Source organism: Glycine max, chromosome 9 (assembly GCF_000004515.6).
Source record: "Glycine max cultivar Williams 82 chromosome 9, Glycine_max_v4.0, whole genome shotgun sequence".
NCBI lineage: Eukaryota > Viridiplantae > Streptophyta > Magnoliopsida > Fabales > Fabaceae > Glycine > Glycine max.
The window spans coordinates 46829520-46851006 of NC_038245.2; the positions used below are offsets into that span (position 1 = coordinate 46829520).

Below are 21487 nucleotides of genomic sequence, written 5' to 3' on the forward strand. Positions count from 1 at the left end.
TCAAGCACTATGTGTACAGGGAGCAAATTTCTGCCTAGTTTCAAGCACCGTGACGTTAGGTATCCAGAGGAGGCTTCCAACTCCATTTTTAAGGTTTGGCATTAAGTCTTCAATGCAACAGCATTAGACCTTCCTACCTTATTAGCCTTAGCAATTAGCTCTTCACCTAAACAATCAGTTCACAGCTTGGTAATCTAACTAATGCTCAAGATTTGTATCAAAAGAACTATAGAGATTGAAAAATGTAAAGAAACAACATATACGCACATTTTAGTAACTATCAAAAATTGGATAAAGGAAAACAACAAAGTCTGAAATGTGAACTTAATTTGAACCTAATTACTAATGAAATTATCAAACTTTCTAAATCAGCAATAATATATATATATATACTAGCTAGGTTAAGCAAGGATATCGTAACTAAACCCATGCATATAATATAAAAGGGAAATTTTAACTTTTTCTTCTTACAACATAAAATTATAAAACTAAACAACTAAGCCTACCAAAAAAATAGTACTAAAAAATTAATATACGTAAGAGGTTAATTTATATACACTACTAATGTAAATTTTTTACAGACATTTAATAAAATTTGACTATTTTGCCAGGTAATTAATATGGTTTGGCAATAAAGTAGATATCTGTGTAGAAATGTTTTTCAGTAAGTCAGAGACTATATATGTATATATATTAAACTCATAATATATATACATAATAATGAGGTAAAGGTATTTTGAATGTTACTGAGTGGTATTTATTACATAAGGGGCAAAAGGTGTTGTCCTTGTGGATGTATCGAGGTATATGTGAAGGTGCAGTTGTAGTTTAGAGGTTCTTGTTCAGTTGCAATTTGAGGTTCTTCAATTGTAGTTGTAGTATGAGGTTCTTGTTTAGTTGCAATTTGAGGTTCTTTTTCAAATGCAATTGTGGTTGGAAGTTTTTGTTCAGGTGTAGGTTGCACATGTGTCTTTGTGTCCTTAGATGTTGTATTTCCAATGAAGGTTAATTTTATGATCTTAATAGCAATGAGAGCCAAAAGTGTAGCTGAGGGCACAAACACAACATCAGGTATGGCATTCATAAGTGCAAGTTGAGGCACTACTTGTCCTGCTTTCTTATCCATCATGGCTGCTGGTGGTGCCACTATTGCAGTGGTTAACATAGATTCATCTGCTTTGTTCAGATTCACGTTCTCATTAATGAATTCAGTGAACATCTTTTGGTCTTCCTTATTAGTTTCTTTCCATTGTTCGAACAAGTCCTGGAAAATGAAAGTTTGAGTAGAGCTGAAAATCTTTTATAGTTTAATGCAAAAGTTTGAATGAAAAACATGATAAGGTATAAAGTGTTTTCCCCAAGGAAGTTAGAGATGGAAGATGAAAAACCTATCCATAAACGTGTGGTGTTATAACTTTGACACAAGGATATATCAATGTCATCTAATTTTTTAGAGCTAAATGATCTATTTAGTTTTTATTTATTTAGTGTCATTATTTATTTTTTTAAAAGTTCAATTTGATTATTTATTTCATTTTTTGTTCAGTTTAGTTATTTAACTTTTTAAAAATTTTATTTAATTTTTTATCTTATTTTTTGTTAAGTTTAATCTTTTATCTTATTTTTTTTTCAGTTTGATCCTTCAATCTATTTAAGATTAATATCATTAATCATTTAAAAATGAACTTTTTTGGTTCACTTTTCTCCTATCTCCCTCCACTTTATTTTTAACAAAAAAAATCTTAAATGATTATTGCATTAATCTTAAATGGATCAAAAAATTAAATTAAAAAAAAGATAAATAATCAAAATAATTTTTTTAAGATAAAGGACTAAATTAAACAAGAAAAAATAAGATAAAAGATCAAATTAAATTTTTTAAGAAATAAAAAATTAAACTAAATAAAAAAATAAGAATAATTCATTTTACCAAACTTTTTATATTTTAGAAACTAAGGTGAAGTCTTAAACATCTTTTGGACCGAATTAATATCAAACCCTTCAAAGTTCAAAATGGTAGTTAATTATTGGATTTAGTCTTGCTATCAGAGAATTTAATACTATTATGTTAGTGAATGGAAATTAAACTATATGCCTTAAGTTATTATAAATATGATGCATGCAAAGGAAGTACTACATGTCATCCTAGAGGATAATTAACCTTTACATCCTTGTATGATGGTGCAATATAATGCTTGCAAGGCCATGTTGATAGTGCAGCATTAAATTTATTAGCAAGTATGAGTGATAAATATAAACCACCGTTAATTTTGAGAGTCGACAAGAAGATTAACAAATGATGCCAAGTATGACTTATATTGTGTTAATTATAAAATATGATTACGTTTCACCTAAAAGATTAATCGAGACTATAAATAAAAATCTATATCCAAATCATAAGAGTCTTAATCATTACCATCCTATGAAACTTTCATTTTCATTGTCTTCATTTAATTACTTATCATTCCAAGGCAATAACGGTAGACAAGATAACATTTTCATTGGAATTGAATTACATAGTTACTTGAAGGTATCAAGAATTCCAACTTTGAATCCATCAACAAATTGGTTATACAATGTATTCACTACCAAGTTCAATAACTTGATCGTTGATAGCCCTGAGGTGCAAAATCAAAATGTGGTATTAGCATGTGAAAAATTGATGAGAATTATGAAAGGAAAGAAAATTAACAACCTTTTCCTCCCATGAAGCTCATCGGAAATTCGCAATAATTTTTTTTCGTCAACACTTGAACACAAAAGCTGCAATTCAACAAAGATTTTGAACACAAGGTAGGAGGTGATAGGGAAGTGGGTTAATGATATCTCTAACTTTGCCGTTAAAGAAAAGGATGACTTTCTCTGTACACTACAAATACTAATATAATATCCAATGTTTAACTATTTATTTATCTGATTCTTGGCCTGGAATAGCTTGCGACTATACTCAAAGTAGAATATAACTTGTTTGAATAAAGGCAGCTTATATTAATCTATCTTCATTCACACTCTGGATTCAAAGTTTAGAATCAATCTTTGTGGCTCGTCCCTCTCTATTTTATCTATATATATATATATATTACTGTGATACGTAAGAATATGAGAATAAATAATAATTAATCTTAGATTAAAACTACAAATATTAGTAAGAAATTATAAACTCCTTTTATAAGACTATCATTGTTGTTGCCACTAATATTATCACATTATTACTATTATCATTATCGTGTGTGCTGACAAAAGTGACTGAGGATGGTGATGGGTCACATTAGTGATAACAACATTGGTGAAAGCTATTTTTCTTAAGCAAAATTAGTTTAGACAAAAACATTAAAAAACATAAAGTTATTTATTTTATTAAAATAAGTGTTTTTTTAACAAATAAGTTTGTTTAAACTGAACTATTATTTACCATTTAATATGAACAATGACATGCCTCAAAATATTAGATGCCACCACTTTTGGTAGTCGTTCAATATAAATTGACATTAAATTCCGAAAAAGAATTATCATCAATAATCAAGGCAAAATTATATGTAGGAAAACCTTTCCCTTAAAAGTCCCGGCTATCATTATAGAAAAATTATCATTTAAGAGTAACTTTCCTTTACAAAAGGAGACAAATGCAATGAAGCCTCTATTTACAATATAGAGATGTCACTAGGCAGAAACTGTTTTCTCATTTCTACAGTCTTTGCGGTTGCATACATTTCGAAAGGGATAGTTGAGGTTACCGCATTTTTCACAAGTCCAACTACCTTCAGGGATAACTGCTGTATTTGGTTTGTTTGAGCTCTTCAATAAAACAAGGAAAAGTAAAAATCAGTAAATAATGTTACATTGAAAACAAGGAAAGAAAATACCCTCACCCTAACAAAAATCTATTAAAAGAAGGGATAAAAGCAACATAAGGTACACACTATAACATGATAAAAAGTTAAGTTGCTAAGTAGAAAAATCATCCAAACTAACAGGTAAAACTTGAAAGGTAAAACATTGAGCTAAGTCTGATTAGTTTAGAATATCACATATTTTTACTTTTTTAAAAAAAGCAACATTCGCATATTTTTCTCATTTTGTAATTATTTAAAGATTATTTTCTAAAGACTCTCCCTCTTATAATTCATTTTATCTTTAGGTGCAATATTCATTCATGATTCATGTAAAAAGGCAATCATTAGAGCATTGCAAAACAAAGATGAAACACTTACAGGTTTGACGGCTCCACAATGTTTGATGTTGCAAGTGGTTCTAAAGGCAAAATTAACATTGTCACACCTTGGACAAATCCAGTCCCCTTCAGACAAACCATCAGGCCCTGCACAAACAATGCAACATGGTTCATTTTTTTATATTTCTTTTTTCTTGCTTAATGTATTAAGACAATTAAGATGCAATGTTAATGATTCTACTGCAAAGGTTCATATAAATGCAGAATATAACACATACACTTTGATTTTGTCTGTTGCCTGAGTGTGTCAGATGATTGATAACTGCAAAATCTGAGCTAATTTGATAGTCAATTTTGACTAATAATGATAATAATTTCTTCACATTATTATCGATTTTAATGAAATAACGAAGAAATTAACATCTTTGCAATTTTTTATTAGCAGAAATAAACAAAAAAAAGAAGATTTCAAGCACTTTAGAAGAAATTAAAGAAAATCTGAAAGAAAAAGCATTGAATAAGGATTGGACAGCTCACTCAGCGCGCAATCCAAACTTAGCGCATACTCTCGCTTAGCGGGCGAGTTCAAGCTTAGCGTGCAGTCTCACTCAGCACGCAACATAGGCTTAGCGCGAGAAGGCCCACAAGGAAGCCCAGATTCGCATTTAGCGTGAAAGTCCGCGCTAAGCACGAGGTCAGCGTGAAAAGTAAGCTACCTTAGGCCTATAAAAGGAGTAGGAAGCAAAAGGAAAAGAGACACCAAGTCTCAGCTATACAAAGTCTGAGCCTATCCCTTAGAGGAAACCTCTTCCTTAGCCATTCCCCATTTTCTTGCTATTAGTCATCCAACCCCTTCTTCCATGAGCCCCATAAGTGTAAAACCTCTCATGGGTATGAGAGGCTAAATCCCTTTTGTTGGGAGCCTAGAGGCCAAACTCTTGTAATGTAATTCTTCCCTATTATCTATTTAATGCAATTCTATTTCTATTATTCTTCGTTGTACTTTTCTGTTATTATGGTCTGATCACCCATATAATGTTTAAAGGATAATGCATTGAAAAATGATTATTTTTTAAAGAACTGGGGAAGGGTATCTAAATAAATTCATTACTAGAAATAAATTGATATTTGTTTTGCCCTAAAGAATTCTTGCATCTCTTATCTTAATGCGGTTTGTTACTTTTGTCTCTACAAAGAAATTTGGGGGGAAAGGATAAATAACTAGGCCCTCCATGTGAGAAACCAAAGATAGGGTAATTTAGTAGATGCGGGTGGAAACAGGGATTTCATTAAGTAGAGAAAATCTTTTACATTACATTATAAGTAGTTTTGGCATATTAGGCCCCAACATTATCACATTCTGATTTCACTTTTTGCATTTAAGTTATTATTTATTTTCTTGTTATCTTTTTCTTTATCTTACTCCAAATTTCACACTTCCAATTCTTTATCTTTATCTTTTTCTACTTCTTTTCATTACTTAATAATTGGGTTTGCATCACTTAAGTACAACCAAAGTTCACATGAATTCGACACTTAGACTTCCATTTTAATCTTTACTACTTGTGATAAAATTGATACACTTGATAATAAGTTAACAATGATGTTGAAGATGGATCTTGATGACAGATGTTAGAGCCTTAGTTTTGTAATTTTATTATGAACCATAAAGTCAAACTCTAAAATACCAGCTATGAACTACAAAGGCTAGCGGGTAGTAGTTGAAAAAACAACAGGTAATTATTACATTTCACACTCCAATAGATTTCTAAAGTCTTTTATGTTAATACTTCATATTTTCAATATATCTTTATATAATATGGTGAGAAGTGAGCATTTACATCGAAACTTGCTTCTTTTCCTTGTGGAACAAGCTTTGCTTCTTAAACTGAAGTTCTTCAAAAACAACACTTATTTATAAGTATTTTTTTTTTCTTTCCCACAACACATTGGTATAACTACTAAGCCAAGTTCAATATTTTAAAAAACTATTAAGCTAACCTTTTGCAAAGGACAACTAGTCGAAGAGCAAGAAAATTCTTAAGGTGAATTAATATATGAAAACAAGAAACAAACAAATATACCAAAGATACCATGATATACAGATAAATCAAGAGGTAATAGATCCTGAAAATACCTCCTCTGCGTTTTCGAGATGCAAAATTATCAGCTACTAATCCTTCAGCCCATGGAGGAGGAGGACTTTGAAAGCCATATCCATAGCCATCAATTCTGGGCCTTGGGCCATAATTAATACCTGATTCAATGGTAACTTAAATAATTATAGGTGCACAACTAAAGAAACACCGATACAGTTACTAGAAGAATACCTCCAAAGCTTGCAGGTGGGAACATGGGCAATGGACTGTATGGTGCACGAGCCCTAGCATACAAACCATAATCATACTGTAGGCCAGGATGAGGTATTGGGGATCCAAACTGACTTGGTATTCCATATGATGGAGGAGGAATGCCAAAACCACCATGGTAGAAGGGATGACTGTTTCTATATGGGCTTATAATGGGGGCTGGCTGCAGATCCCAATCAATCAAACACTTGTCAAAATTAAAAGTTACCAAGCATAAAACAACAATTATACAAATTTTTAATTCATTGTTGTCACTTAGAGCTAATTTTAACCAAGAATTATATGCTAAGAAAAATCTATATTCATAATTAATTTATATACTGGGATAAATTAATTTTAATTATTCAAGCTTAACATCATATACTGGGATAAATTAATTTATATTTATAGATACCCATTCCACAAATTTTTCACCCAGAAACTATAACATGAAGTATCAAATATTTACAGGAGATTTGGATCTTTCACTATTCAAGTAATAAAGTTACTAGAAAAAGAGATAAATATATTTGCTTCTACAAACAAAATTCCAAAACTGAGAAGAAAACAAAAAACATGATATGAAATAGAGTCCACTGTGGTTTCCTTGAAAGTTTTTTCTCTTCTATTGTTTAGCCTCTTTGCATATGCAAGGGTAAGGCTGCGTACAATATCCCTCCCCCATACCTTCGCATAGCGAAGAGCCTCTGGGCAATGGGGTACGAAGTTTTTATTGTTTTGGAACGATAGGTCATCTATTTGTACACATCCAGTTCAGGAGTTTGTCCATTGCATACCTTTTCAAATAAAATTATTCATTCACCAAGATATGAAATGACAATCCAAAACAAGCATGCACTTACTGGAGTTATAGTTAGGGATGGTCTTGGGGCACCACAGTGTCCCTGGTTGCAAACAGTTCTAAAAGAAAAGTTTAAGTTCCCACAATTAGGACAGGTCCAATCTCCATCTTTACGCGAAGCTGATTCCAATAAAAAAAGAACAATCTAAGTGTTATAAACATTTGAACATTCATATGCCAGGAGCATTGAATTAACGTAAATAGGTAAACTTTCACTAGGTCCATGCATGAGGTCATCTCCTACAGAAAATAAGGGTCATCAAAAGGGACAGTATTAATGCTTTTCAGATAAGCTAAAAAGAAGGTCTCTCTTACTCTCCGCTCCATGGCAGCAACAATTTAATTAGTACATGGAGCAATGAAAATGAACATGGATTTCATGGTTAAAACCAAAAGAAAATCAAGCAAAGTAGTTTACAATTGTAATTGTCATCGCACTCTTTAATCACTGTCAAATCAAATTTCCTATCAAATTACAAGCCCTTTAAGTGCAAATATTTTCCCCTTTACATTTATTTTGGAAGAGAATGTTTTCTTTCCCCTTTTCTCGACCTCTCTCATCAAGAAAACTTCTCTTGGCAAACAAAATTCACTTTCAAATATAAAACAGCTTCTCCCAATCAATAAAACAGGCCCTCTCAGGTTTTCCCCTTGACTACAAAACCAGGTTCAACTTCTAAATGAATGACATCATAAGCAGCACACCTTTTTCTGAGACACTACTCTGTGGTCCTATTTGTATAAACTTTTCAGCAAGTTTCATAGAAGAAGAATATAACCTCTCAGTGAGTACTAAGTACTTAAAATAAAAAGATAAAATGAATTAAACTTTTATCTAAGTTAAAATCAACTTATACACTACCACTGAGTATGAAAGCACAAATTCTCTCCTTTGATTACACCACATTTTGTGCCTAACCAAAAACAAATTTCACCTCATAAATTTGAATTCACACAGTCCAGAATACAAAAGCATAGTGCTAATTCCTCTTCATGCAGCAAAAAAAAAAAAAAAACATTGTTGCAAGCCCAGATAATAAAACAAGACACGGGGAAAGGAAAAGAAGCTACTTGCAGTATTAGGCACCATAAAGATCATATATGTACCGTCGTTTCGAAACCTTTTTGATCCAGGGGAACCTCGATTGTTGACCTGATAGCAAGGGTACACGAAACCCACACAGTAATACAAAGAAAAAACGAAACTTTAGTACGAATGAGATAAATATGGAACATTGCATGGAGATTGAAGCAAACCCACCTTTGTAGAAGCCATCGGAAAAGAGAAGGACTCGGAAATTGTCAGAGAGGGGACAGAGACGAGTCACGAGTGAGACGAAGACATTTTTTTTATCGGTACGATTTTAACACGCTATAAGGGATTTATAACCAAAGTTAGATAATTGATTGCAAATTGAACACGTATTACTTATAAGTAAAGAGAAATTAATATTATTTATTAAGGTTAATTAAGTGTTTAGTAACTCCAATTTTTTAGATCTCAATTTTTAGTCATTTAAAATATTTTTAACAAATTCTTCCTTTAAAATATTTTTAACATTTTTAGTTCCTCATTTCTTTGTTACTCAAGATTAAACCTTGAGATTAAAAATGGACAAAAAAAAATAAGAGACTAAAAATACTCAAAAAAAATTAATAAAAAATTAAAAGTTTTTAAATAAATTTTGAAATGCTAAGAATTAAAATATAAAAAATTTAATTTACTAGAAACTTAATTGACAATATTTATTATTTTATTGTAAGTTAATTATTAAGTATGCACAAAAAAATATTAAAGCATAAAAAGTGATTTTAAGACATTATTTATATTTTTTTATTTAATTAACCATATTAATTGTAACTTTTTTTCATGAAGTCATGATTATGAAAATTAAATATATTAAATATTGTAGTTATTTAGGAATTTTATTAAATAAGTTCTTACAAATTATATATCTGATAGTATCTGTTAACATTAAAAAATGAAAAAAAAATGAAATAACTAATTTAGCCGTATAATGATTAAAAGTTTGAGTCATCTTTATAACGTATCATCATGATGTAATGTTACGAGTGATTTTACATTCATGTGATTAATATAAAGTGAAAAAAAAATGTATGATCAATTTTTTTTTTTTTGTGCATGACCATTTTAATATAAAAATATTGCACATTAATATATATATATATATATATATAAAATAAATGTTAATTTAAAATATTTTTGTATAAAACATTTCTTATTTTAAAATTAAAGTTTTGTTACGTTGGTTACATATGATAGTTGGATTCAATTCATTTTATAAAAAAAATTGGAAAAAAAAGTTAAACAATTTTACTTTTCCACAATATGTTGTATCAGTAGACGTATCTATATCTATATAATATTCCCTCGGTTTTTTTTAACTGTCCGATATTTTGAAAAACTTTGGTTCTATTTATATATAGTTTTCAGAATCCCAATATAACATTAATTATTTTTTTCTCAATTATACTCTAATCTCTATGAATTATTTTATACATTTCTTATAAAAATAGATAAGAAATAACTGAAAAGAAAAGACTCCAGCGTTCCAGATAACCATTCTTATTTATTTAGAGTGGATTAAAATTTATAATAAATAAATATTTTTAAACATTTATTCTATTTTCAATTTAAAAAGATCATTTAAATTATGATATAAAAATATTTTTAACTAACAATAAATTATCATTTTCAGTCGAGAATAGAAATCTCATCTCGGATAAAATAGAATTACGGTGACAATAAATATAATTTTAAGCAAATATAAAAATACAAAAAGACAATAAGTCAATATATAATAAATTTTCAGTATTTTTATTTCATGAAAATAGAAAATAAAAAGTCAAACCAAACATATTTTTAGAATTTTAATCTTTTAAAAATAAAAATAGTTTTCAAAAAATGAAAACAGAACATAAAAACAGAAAATGAAAATACACTCCCCAGATGCATTCTTAATTTGTCAAAAAGAAACAAATTACAACTCAGAACTTAAAATTAAATGTGAGAAATCACATTAAAGAGAAAATTTCAGTTGCAAATTGCAATTCTGAAGAAAACTTTTTTTAAATTTGGTCACAATTTCACGATAACCTGTCATATATTAATATATATATTTTTTTGTTTTTGCAATTATTATCTTGCATGCAACTTTTTGATCATTTGTGGTGCATGGATTTTTTTTTATATATTTTGATTGAATATTTCAAAAGTTAATATTTTTTAATTTTTTAATTATGTTATTAGTAAAATGTGTATGTTGATTTTGTGAGAATAATGTCTGTTGAGAGAACCTGTAGATAATCTTTGGTGTATAATTATATTTTTTCATTCAAACTACTCGAATTTGAATTTGTTTGATAATAACTTTAAAATTAACACTAGTGTTTATGAAATAATTTACTTTGACATGTTCTCTTTAAGATGAGTTAAAAGACAAGGAGTGAGGCCTGAATCACCACACTTCACTTGGCTTGCAGAGTTGCAGTGAACACTCTTTTCATGTTGTCCTCTGTCATTCTCAGAACTCATGCCTCTCCACACAGGCTCACCTCACTCTTCATCCTTCGAACAAAAACGCTTACCCACATCACATCACCATCTTGTGTGCAGTCCACTGTAACACGCGTGTGCTCACTGGTATACGATTCTTACCACCACCACTACAACCACGCGAGATTTTCCCCTCCAACCCTCCACCTCGACGTGGACCCCAATTCCCTAACTCACGATCAAGCCGTCACCATCGTCGCTTCCCTCGCCTCCGACGCCGGTTCAATGGTGGCATTGAGTTTCTTCAACTGGGCCATTGCCTCCTCCAAGTTCCGCCACTTCACGCGCCTCTACATCGCGTGCGCAGCATCTCTCATTTCAAACAAAAATTTCGAGAAGGCCCACGAAGTCATGCAGTGCATGGTGAAGAGTTTCGCCGAAATCGGGAGGGTCAAAGAAGCTATTGAAATGGTCATCGAAATGCACAACCAGGGGTTGGCTCCCAGTACCAAAACTCTGAACTGGGTCGTTAAGATTGTGACTGAAATGGGGTTGGTTGAGTATGCAGAGAATCTGTTTGATGAAATGTGTGCGAGAGGGGTGCAACCGAATTGTGTCAGCTACAGGGTCATGGTTGTTGGTTATTGTAAATTGGGTAATGTTTTGGAGTCGGATAGGTGGTTGGGTGGTATGATTGAGAGAGGGTTTGTGGTTGATAATGCGACTTTGAGTTTGATAGTGAGGGAGTTCTGTGAGAAGGGTTTTGTGACGAGGGCATTGTGGTATTTTCGGAGGTTTTGTGAGATGGGGTTGAGGCCTAATTTGATTAACTTCACGTGTATGATTGAGGGGTTGTGCAAGAGGGGTAGCGTGAAGCAGGCTTTTGAGATGTTGGAGGAGATGGTTGGGAGAGGGTGGAAGCCGAATGTGTATACTCACACGGCTTTGATTGATGGTCTGTGCAAGAAAGGGTGGACTGAGAAGGCGTTTAGATTGTTTCTTAAGCTTGTTCGAAGTGAAAATCATAAGCCGAATGTGCTTACGTATACTGCCATGATTAGTGGGTATTGCAGGGATGAGAAAATGAACCGCGCTGAAATGCTGCTGAGCCGGATGAAGGAGCAGGGATTGGCCCCTAACACGAACACGTACACGACTCTCATTGATGGGCACTGCAAAGCTGGGAATTTTGAAAGGGCATATGAGTTGATGAATGTGATGAATGAGGAAGGTTTCAGTCCCAATGTTTGTACCTATAATGCCATTGTCGATGGCCTTTGTAAAAAGGGAAGGGTGCAAGAGGCTTACAAGGTGCTTAAGAGTGGGTTTCGTAATGGGTTGGACGCTGATAAAGTTACTTATACTATTCTCATATCTGAACATTGCAAACAGGCGGAGATTAAGCAAGCGTTGGTGTTGTTCAATAAGATGGTCAAGAGTGGTATTCAACCTGACATTCATTCATACACTACATTGATTGCAGTGTTCTGTAGGGAAAAAAGAATGAAAGAAAGTGAGATGTTTTTTGAGGAAGCTGTGAGATTTGGACTTGTTCCTACGAACAAAACTTATACATCGATGATATGTGGTTATTGCAGAGAAGGTAATTTGAGATTGGCTTTGAAGTTTTTCCATAGGATGAGTGACCATGGTTGTGCTTCGGATTCTATTACTTATGGTGCTCTTATAAGTGGGCTGTGCAAACAGTCAAAATTAGATGAGGCTCGTTGTTTGTATGATGCCATGATAGAAAAGGGCCTTACTCCATGTGAAGTTACTCGAGTAACTTTGGCTTATGAATATTGCAAGATAGATGACGGTTGCTCTGCTATGGTTGTTCTTGAAAGGCTGGAAAAGAAACTCTGGGTCCGGACAGTTAATACCCTGGTCAGGAAGCTATGTAGTGAGAGGAAAGTAGGTATGGCAGCGCTGTTCTTTCATAAGTTACTAGACAAGGACCCTAATGTCAATCGTGTAACAATAGCGGCATTTATGACTGCATGCTATGAAAGCAATAAGTATGATCTTGTTTCTGATTTGTCTGCAAGAATATACAAGGAAAACCATTTAGCAATCAAAGTCAGTAAGTAACAAAATTTATGATGTGATTTGATGCTTTCTAAGGTTGGTTACATCTGGATCAGTAACCAGTTGGATTTTGCTGTCGAAGTATTGGGGTAAAAAATATACTTGCTGGATATGATGTGAGATTTTGGCATCTTGATACTGAATTCTGCATTCGATTACTATGTTAATGTGATCAACATTTGGGGTTATGAATGGCACAGATTCTGTAATTCATCAGGTAGCCTTACATTTGCCTCTTCCCATTGAAGTTCTAGAAAGTTTGAAATCCTCGTGAAGTTCATTTCAAATTTTTAATGCTTATTTGATTTATCATTCCGTTGTAGTTTCTCATTAAGTTTTTTCTGTTTTCCTTCCCTTATTTCTTGTTTTTGTATAAGTGGAACAACAGATGCAACAGTCAAGTTAAGTTTGTCCATGATATTTTACATGTTTCAGGTTTCCTTTGATGAGTTTGTCTATCACTTAGATGTGTCAAAGCAAGGACGTCTCTGGTTGAGGTGAGCTGTAATGGGAAGGTTATCGTATCATTATTTTGATTATTATAATTACCTACATCTTGCATGAGACCGTTAACTTTGATAATGTCGAAAATCTTGTTGGCTTGTCACCTGTGGATCCAATATGTATTTAGGGAAATGGCTGTCTCAATTGGATTATAGGGAAATGACGTTCTCTTTTGGCTTGTTCAAATGGCATAGCGTCACTCACCCTTTATCCCAATGGCCTCTCACTTTCTATCAATAAGAAGATCATATTTCGTTCAAAGCCACTGCGGATTTGCAAATTCAGAAACAATTCTCTATTGAAATTGATTTGATGTCTAAGAAAATTTTTGGTCTACAGCAATATATACAACTATTAAAATCTAAGCATCTCCTAGCAGATGAAAAACAAATGAAGAGAGATATCATGCCATGATTGTTCATATGGTGTTGCCAGTTCAATAAATGGTAATCTGATACTGGACCACAGGTGGAAGTTTATTAGAACTCAGTAACATGCTGTTGTTGTACCAATGTCAAGAGTCTCAAGACAAGATACCATCTTCTGCTGGCAGGTGTACAGCGTGCAAATTTGTTGAGGAAAGTGCTAGCTGATTTGCTTATGCAAAGGATGATGTTGCTGAAATTCTTCATACCAAGTGTGGATTTCGGGCAATATCGCAATCTCTCGTAACGTCAAATGTGAAGAGTAAGTATATTATAATATATCATATCTATTTTATCAGCACTGCTTTTTTCCCTGTATTTTTCTCCCAGTTTGTACTCTGTAGCATTGTTATTACAGTGTCTGCAACCTCCATTCAGGGTTGCTATTCTTTTATTTATTTATTTTATTTACTTCTTTTTATGCTAACATGCGAGAATTTGTATCTTCCTTTAGAAATCTTCAAATTGTATTTTCCAAATAATGAATAAATAATTGATAATCCTGGTGTGTCATAACGTGTTGGTTATTGTAACATAGGAGCAACATATTATTTCTCATTTTTTTTTATCATTAATAATGGACTTATACACCGCAAAATATTAATAAAACAAATTTTTATCTTAACTTTAAAGATATGTAAATTAGACAAAATTTGCATAAAATATTATAACAAAAAATATATTTGCAGGAATGCATGAGATGGTATTATGAATTTATGATCCATCATCCATCCCGACCCTATTTATGAAATAAGTATAGGCAGTAATCTTGTGAGATCTCCGTTAACATAGGAATCTGAGCCTTTCCTATTTTGCTACTCACATTTGGAATAAGTAATCTTGAATTTAATAATAATATGCTTAAGATTAGTTAATTGTTTTTATTTCTCATGTGTGTGTGTTTTTTTTTACAAAAAATTATCATGTGTTCTGTACACACATAGAAATAATGAAGTTTAAATTTGAAATCTCAGGCAAATTATTTAAATTTCCAATGACTGGACTGACTTGAATAGGTATATCGTATCCATATCTTAGAAATATGATTAGTATTTTTTAAGTTAAATATGTTTTTTTGTTCATATAAATATATTAAAGTGTTTTTGTCCTAATAAATTTTTTTATTTGTTTTTCTTTCTTATAAAATTATAATGTATTATTTTCTGAGTGTACGTGACATATGATTGTCCACTAAAAGTAAGTCACGCATCAGCTTTATTATTTCTTTTTCTTTCTCATACCCTTCCTCTTCCTCGCCAACACCAACGATGCCTCCTTCCCCGCCTCCTCCGACGACGACTCCTTTGACGGAAAGCCCCCACCGCACCCCAAGTAGCACTTCCAACAGCAGCACCAACTTCCTCAACGTCACGACAAGAAGGTCGAGGCCAAGAAGTGCAAATAGGAGAAGGAGGAGCTCGTCAACATTTTCTCCCTCATTGCCTCCTTCATCTACCTCCTCGACTTCTTCTCCGAGATTTGTTCTTGTTCTTGATTCTCGTTGTTGGTCATTCAAATCTGTTCATGTTCTTGATTCTTGTTCTTGGTCAGATCTTGTTGTTTTGTGGTGGGGGTGGGTTTGCGACGGTGGAGGAAAAGGGGGGGTTTTGATTTGAATTTGGATGTGTGGGTGGGATCCGTGAGTGTAAGTGTATGTGATCTTTTGTGATAGTTATTGTGTTTGTTATGAGGTGGAGGTAGAGAGAGAGAGAGGTGGTTCAATTCATACATTTTTTATTTTTTTTCCTTGTAATTTATTGTGGCTTTTAATCCCAAGAATTTGTATTTTAATATTTAAATTAAAAAAATATTACGTAGGTTTAAATTTATCGACACCTAGCTTGGGACCAAAAAATGATATTATAATTTTATTGGGACAAAATACAGAAGAAATTTTTTACAAACTAACTTCGATATATTCAAAGATAATTAGTTATTATATAGTTTTTTTTAATGAATTAGTTATATACAGTTATAATTGAATGGTTGTGTTGGTAAAATTCATTCTCTATGTAAATTTATTAATGGCATAATAGAAATAACTTGTATTAAGAAGAAGAAAAAAAGACGCGACTGCAACACAACCAGCCGGATAAGTATGACCCCTTAAAATGTCAAATACATTAATTACCCCCCACAACCTTTAAAAGAGCCTTAAAATAATAATTAATAAAGGGCTAACTGTTTAATGTTAGAATCAACGAAAGCATCCTCTATTTACTGCTTTGCATAATGTTTCAGTGCGAAATTGGGCCCGCTTTCCAAAAGAAAAACCAACCCTCTTAAAAGCATCGGTTAACAAAAACCTTATAATTAAGGAACAGTACTATTGTTAAAAGTAATGATTAAAGAAATTGAATGAAAGTAGGTACGCAGGGAAGGACAAGGCTTCCCATGGCCTCATTAGCTGGCGGCGATGCAAAGGTAGGGTTGGTTGTGGTGCCCCAAATTACTAAATACTTCGATTTAAGAACAAGAGTGCATATCTATACACATTAATTTGTTTAAATTTAGAAAGTTTTACATACTAATTGAATCAAACCAACTTGATCAAAAAAGGGAAAATCAAAGCATTCCTTTCCTTTTTCCCTCTTTAATTGTTCGTTTTTACCACCTTTCCTCTTCCTCTGCTTCTCTTTAACTCAAACATAAACTCAAATTAAGCTTTTAAACACCAACAAATGCATACCATATTTTACCAAATTAACCTCTACTTTTTGTACACTCATTCTCATCTATGTTTCATCACTTGCTGACGATAACCTTTTAACCACCGGAGGGTGGAGTTAACAAAAAAAATTAAGTATTGCATAATGCATATATCTATCGTTTTTAATTTGGATGAGGTTGTAAAAATCAACCAAATAAATTAATTCCCCCCCCCCCCCCCCCCACATGTTTATGGTATAATTTTTTTATTTATTTTACAACTAATAATCAAAATCCATAGTGCAAGTTAAAAGTTGAACATGTATCAAACTGTTTTTCTTGGTTTTATTGATATTTCATCACAACTTGAACTTCACCAATGGTGTATGCAAACAATTTCATTCAAACATAACAAGTGCATAATGGTGAACAAAATTACACTCTATGAACATCATATTAGATTACAAATATCGTTGAAGGCTCATTAAGCCCACTCAACGTTCCACCTTGACATGGCTTCTATTCTTGGCTAATTTATTCAGTAGATCAGCCAGGCTCTTCCTCCTCTTTGCCCCTTGTGATTCTAAGCTATCATCTGAACACGACCACGACGGTGATGAGGGTGGAGAATTTTCCGCTAAACTTCTCTTGGAAGTTGTCACCATCACCTCCTCCGACAACATATCGGAATCAATAAGGTGAGGAAAATTCAGCTTAGCTTTTCGCCCACGCATTTTGAAAGCGGCTTTATCATATGCCAAAGCTGCTTTCTCTTCAGTATCATAAGTCCCAAGCCAAACCCTAGCTCCATTCTTCTTTGGATCCCTAATCTCGGCCGCAAACTTTCCCCATGGTCTACGTCTCACCCCTCTGTAATGCTTCCATGTTGGTGGCGCGTGGACATCACGCGCCACCACAGCCGTTGCATCCTCACTTCGGAAAACAATGATGTTCTCCAAATCACCATCACATTTAGGGTCTGAAAATGGATCATGAGATGCAGTTTGTTGGGTTTCAGGCATGAGATTGACGGAATCGTGTCCAAGTAGGTATTGTTGAACAGATTCCAAGAATTCAAAGTCGGAATCCACGGTGGCGGAAGCCATGTTTTAATTTTTAGCTAACTTTGCTCACTGTATTTGGTGGAAACACCAGTGTGTGTGCCATGAACTAAATGGTTCAATGTTTCATATATAGCATCGGAATTTGTTTAAATAATTGTATTTTTCTGATGACTACTGTGGCACAACGTGCAGATCTTTGCTTATAATATTCTTAATGGTTGCTTCTTTGAAAGTTCCATGGATTTTGGCATCTTGCTTATTGAACTTTGAATTTTGGAGTGTCAATATTTGTCGTCACCTGTTTGTTCACTTTAAATATTACTAATTGCAAACTCTATTTGTATAAGCTTTTAACAATAAGTTTATGGCCTTAAATATTGAATTATTTTTATTGTATTGTGAGTCACACCTCATCTAACTAACCGAGCACCCACCATGTATTTAACTATTTATAAGTTAGCCTATTCCCGGTTTAAATATTTGAAAAATTGTCTTTAGCTTTTATTTAAAGACCTGATAAAATTTTATACTAAACTGATTTTATGTTTATATATATTGCCCTTCAGCATGCTATTTTATTTCGCTTTTTAATTAAAATAAAGTAGATTTCACTCAAATATAACACCAGTGTTGAATCTCATCATGATTAATTATAGTCACATTTAGAGGTAAATATTCACATAAAGTAAACCTATTGCATGAGTTTACTGCATCATGTCTGTGCTAGTATTTCTCTATTTCGATGTATCCATTACCTGATTGACAGATCTATTACTTATTTTAGTTTTCTGGTGAGCTTAGCGTCTACTGTTGCCAAAGCAAATGAATGAATATATTTGATTTGATTTTAAAATATGACAATTCTGCCACATATATTCGTTATGTAGTTTTTTTTTTTAAATTGTCCTTTTCCCGTCATGATATTTCTAGCATATGGATGGAATATTGTATAATTAAGAATAATCTTTTTTTATTTAAGAATTTTTTAGGTTCCCGATCTTTATTTAATGTCAATACTTAATTTTACTCTTCACTATTATTAGTGGCCATACTTATCTGCATAGTTTTCTATCAGGTATATGTGGTGTTCATGATTGGCTAGAGGCCTAAGAATTTATAGGTGAGAATGTTAGGAGAACCAACGACAATAATAATATGGTAGGGAAAAAAGAGGGTTTCCTTTTTGACATACTTATTTTTATTTTTTTACCTATTAGTTTATACCATAAGATAAATTTGGCATAATTTAAGCGTGTTTCCCTTACATATCATTTATTCCTTTATCTTTGGAGCAAACTAATTCTCTCAAAGGCTGTCCTTCATCACTTGTCTCTGATCACCATAGCCTCGTTGTTAATTAATATATTATCTTCAATTCTATTTTATCCTGTCTATCTGTATATATTACAAATATTAATTAGCAAAATTGAGAAGTAAAATATTTTATAATATGATTTTTCTAATATGTATTCATAAACTCGATCGGTTTAAACTAAGAGACTCTATTTCAATTAATTAAAATGACGTCATGTGAGGTATTATAAAATTTTTATACTTATCTTTAATTCTTAGGGTAAAACAAAATTTATTAATCTTCTATTAAATGATTTTAACTACTAATAAAAGTATGCATTATATGACTATTGTCTTTTTAATTAACGCAACAAATACTACTTCTTACAAATATTTTAGCTTTGGTTCTCTATCATGTATACGTTGGAATTAGAAAATCTGTAATGAAATTTATTTATTAAAGAAGGATCAAATATGTCAACTTTTTTTAAATATTAAAGTTAAAAAGGATGTAGTCTGTATTCCACTTAACAAGATTCTCTCTCATATATAATGAAAATTTTCTGGGCAGGATTAAGTTGTTAAATATAATATATAAAAGAAGTTAATTAAAATATTAAATAGCCATGGGGTTGAGTGATGGAAAGTCAGTTTTTTTTTTTTCTGACTTTGACTGATGGAACGTTGCTATTATCAGGCGCAATACGTCACGCATATAACTGAATATACATTAAGAATATATGTTACATTTTAGAAAATGTATATATGTGATAAAAAAAACGTAATCATATTGATAAATGAATTATAAAAAAAATGAAGGGAATAACAACTTCTAGCAAGTGACCAGATAGACTTCGGCCCACTTTCGTAGAACTACCTAAAGTTTGTCTTTTATATATATATATATATAAACACTCAACAAAATTTATCCTTTTTAAATAATACATGATGATGTATAGAACAAAGATGATCATCAACCTCTCAACGACCCAAGAAAAAAAAAAGAGAGGAAAGAACTCCATCAAATTTTATTCATATAAGTTAGGCGTTAATTATACTGAGTTTTATTTGAATAAAATACGATATATCATTATATATTTTCAAGAGTATTATCTCAGTCAACTAAGGGTTAGAGACTTAACCCAACACGAGCGGATAATAGTCATGTACCACTTGTGTTCACGTTCCCAAAGGTGTCTCTCTCTTTCAAGAGGATCCGTGGCATGTCAAGCCCTGGTAAGGTTCTTCACTTTGCATCGAATTAAACCAAATGCTCCACGACTTGTGTGGACCCCGTCAATTCCTTTGAGTTTCATTCTTGCAAACATTCCTTCGATGAAATACTTAAAGCGTTAGCTACAACATTACAAGGGTTGATACGCAAAGTGAATTTTTAATTTTTTAATTGTCCAATATCCATAATCTTCGCATAAGATTTAGGCAGTTTTAAAGGATAATTTAGTCCAAATAAATGTATACACCAAATTCCTATATACTTTTTTTATATATTGTTATAGATAATTAATTAAAGAAATATTGTAACTACCTTGATGTCAAGAGTGTTTTCCATCAACATGCATCTGCACCAAAAGTTACTTTATATTACATGACTTTGATGATGATGATGATGATATATATATATATATATATATATATATATATATATATATATATATATATATATACTCTTGTGAGAACACTTTCTTACACAAGAATAATTAATAACAATCATTAGATTCAAAATAATAGATGATTGAGATTAAAATATTTCAAAATTAAAATCTAATATAACTGTTAAATCTCTAAAAGATTCATCAAACAAATCACGTCCTAAAATATCTCAATTATCGTTAACTCGTCACTATTACCATGACTGTCACCACCTCCGTTAGCATGATCGTCGTCACCGTCGCTGTTGTCACTACTGCTATTGGCATGACCGTCGTTGGCGATGGTGGTGATGGCAACAGTGGTCATAACGACGACGATGGTGGCAACTGATGACAATAGTGGTGACAACGATGACAATCATGATGGTGGAAAGAACGATGATAGAGGTCATAACAACAAAGGTGGTGACGACTGATGATAGTGATGTAGGTGGTGGTAATTATAGTGGTGACAACGATAATCATGACAATATTAATTGAGATATTTTAGGGAGTAATAATTGAAATCTTTTTAGATTTGTTTGTTGTTTGGTTACTTTTTTGTCTTAAATATTTTGATGTTGGTTGCTAAGGGAGTGTTTGGTTTGGTTGTTTTCTGTTTTCATTTTCACTGAAAACAGAAAACGATGATGAAAATGTATTTGGTTGAATTTCTGAAAACATTTTAAGTGAAAATGAAAACAGGAAACAACTAGAAAATGAAAACAATAAAATCTCGTTTTAAGTGTTTTCAGTTGAGAACATAAACCTCATTTCAGGTAAAATGAAATTGCAGTGACAATGAATGTAATTTTAAGCAAATATAAAAATACAAAAAGACAAGAAGTCAATATATCTTAAATTTTCAGTATTTTTATTTCATGAAAACAAAAAATAAGAAGTCAAACTAAACATGT

The 21487-nt window shown here is 32.1% G+C and overlaps 4 protein-coding genes across 9 annotated transcripts; 1 reads left to right on the forward strand and 3 right to left on the reverse strand.

The window, feature by feature from the left end:
- Positions 1-760: 760 nt before the first annotated feature.
- LOC100797912 (uncharacterized) lies at positions 761-3573 on the reverse strand. The gene is made up of 3 exons (XM_014761738.1): positions 3547-3573; positions 2162-2194; positions 761-1264 (listed from the first exon to the last, which is right to left on the reverse strand). The coding sequence occupies exons 1-3, from the start codon at positions 3571-3573 to the stop codon at positions 761-763; spliced, it is 564 nt and encodes a 187-aa protein (XP_014617224.1).
- LOC100806059 (ranBP2-type zinc finger protein At1g67325) lies at positions 3573-8770 on the reverse strand. Of its 4 annotated transcripts, none has more exons than XM_006587712.3 (8): positions 8643-8770; positions 8453-8534; positions 7383-7501; positions 6502-6703; positions 6309-6428; positions 4450-4502; positions 4212-4318; positions 3573-3795 (listed from the first exon to the last, which is right to left on the reverse strand). In XM_006587712.3, exons 1-8 carry the CDS (start codon positions 8655-8657, stop codon positions 3642-3644), a joined length of 852 nt encoding a protein of 283 aa, XP_006587775.2. In that variant the 5' UTR covers positions 8658-8770; the 3' UTR covers positions 3573-3641. The 4 variants fall into 4 exon arrangements, with proteins under 4 accessions (XP_006587775.2, XP_006587774.1, XP_014617856.1 ...); XM_006587711.3 differs by having other exon boundaries at positions 8489-8534; positions 8643-8758; XM_014762370.2 differs by lacking the exon at positions 4450-4502 and having other exon boundaries at positions 8643-8759.
- A 2075-nt stretch (positions 8771-10845) lies between these two features.
- LOC100798435 (pentatricopeptide repeat-containing protein At4g19890) lies at positions 10846-15732 on the forward strand. Of its 3 annotated transcripts, none has more exons than XM_006587713.3 (3): positions 10846-13203; positions 13422-13483; positions 13959-15732. In XM_006587713.3, the coding sequence occupies exon 1, from the start codon at positions 10908-10910 to the stop codon at positions 12987-12989; it is 2082 nt and encodes a 693-aa protein (XP_006587776.1). In that variant the 5' UTR covers positions 10846-10907; the 3' UTR covers positions 12990-13203; positions 13422-13483; positions 13959-15732. The 3 variants fall into 3 exon arrangements, with proteins under 3 accessions (XP_006587776.1, XP_006587777.1, XP_003533559.1); XM_006587714.3 differs by having other exon boundaries at positions 14044-15732; XM_003533511.4 differs by having other exon boundaries at positions 13422-15732.
- Positions 15733-16885: 1153 nt separating this feature from the next.
- LOC100806588 (ethylene-responsive transcription factor 1) lies at positions 16886-17776 on the reverse strand. Its single transcript, XM_003534424.5, has one exon. It carries the CDS (start codon positions 17668-17670, stop codon positions 17059-17061), a length of 612 nt encoding a protein of 203 aa, XP_003534472.1. The 5' UTR covers positions 17671-17776; the 3' UTR covers positions 16886-17058.
- Between the last annotated feature and the right edge of the window lie 3711 nt (positions 17777-21487).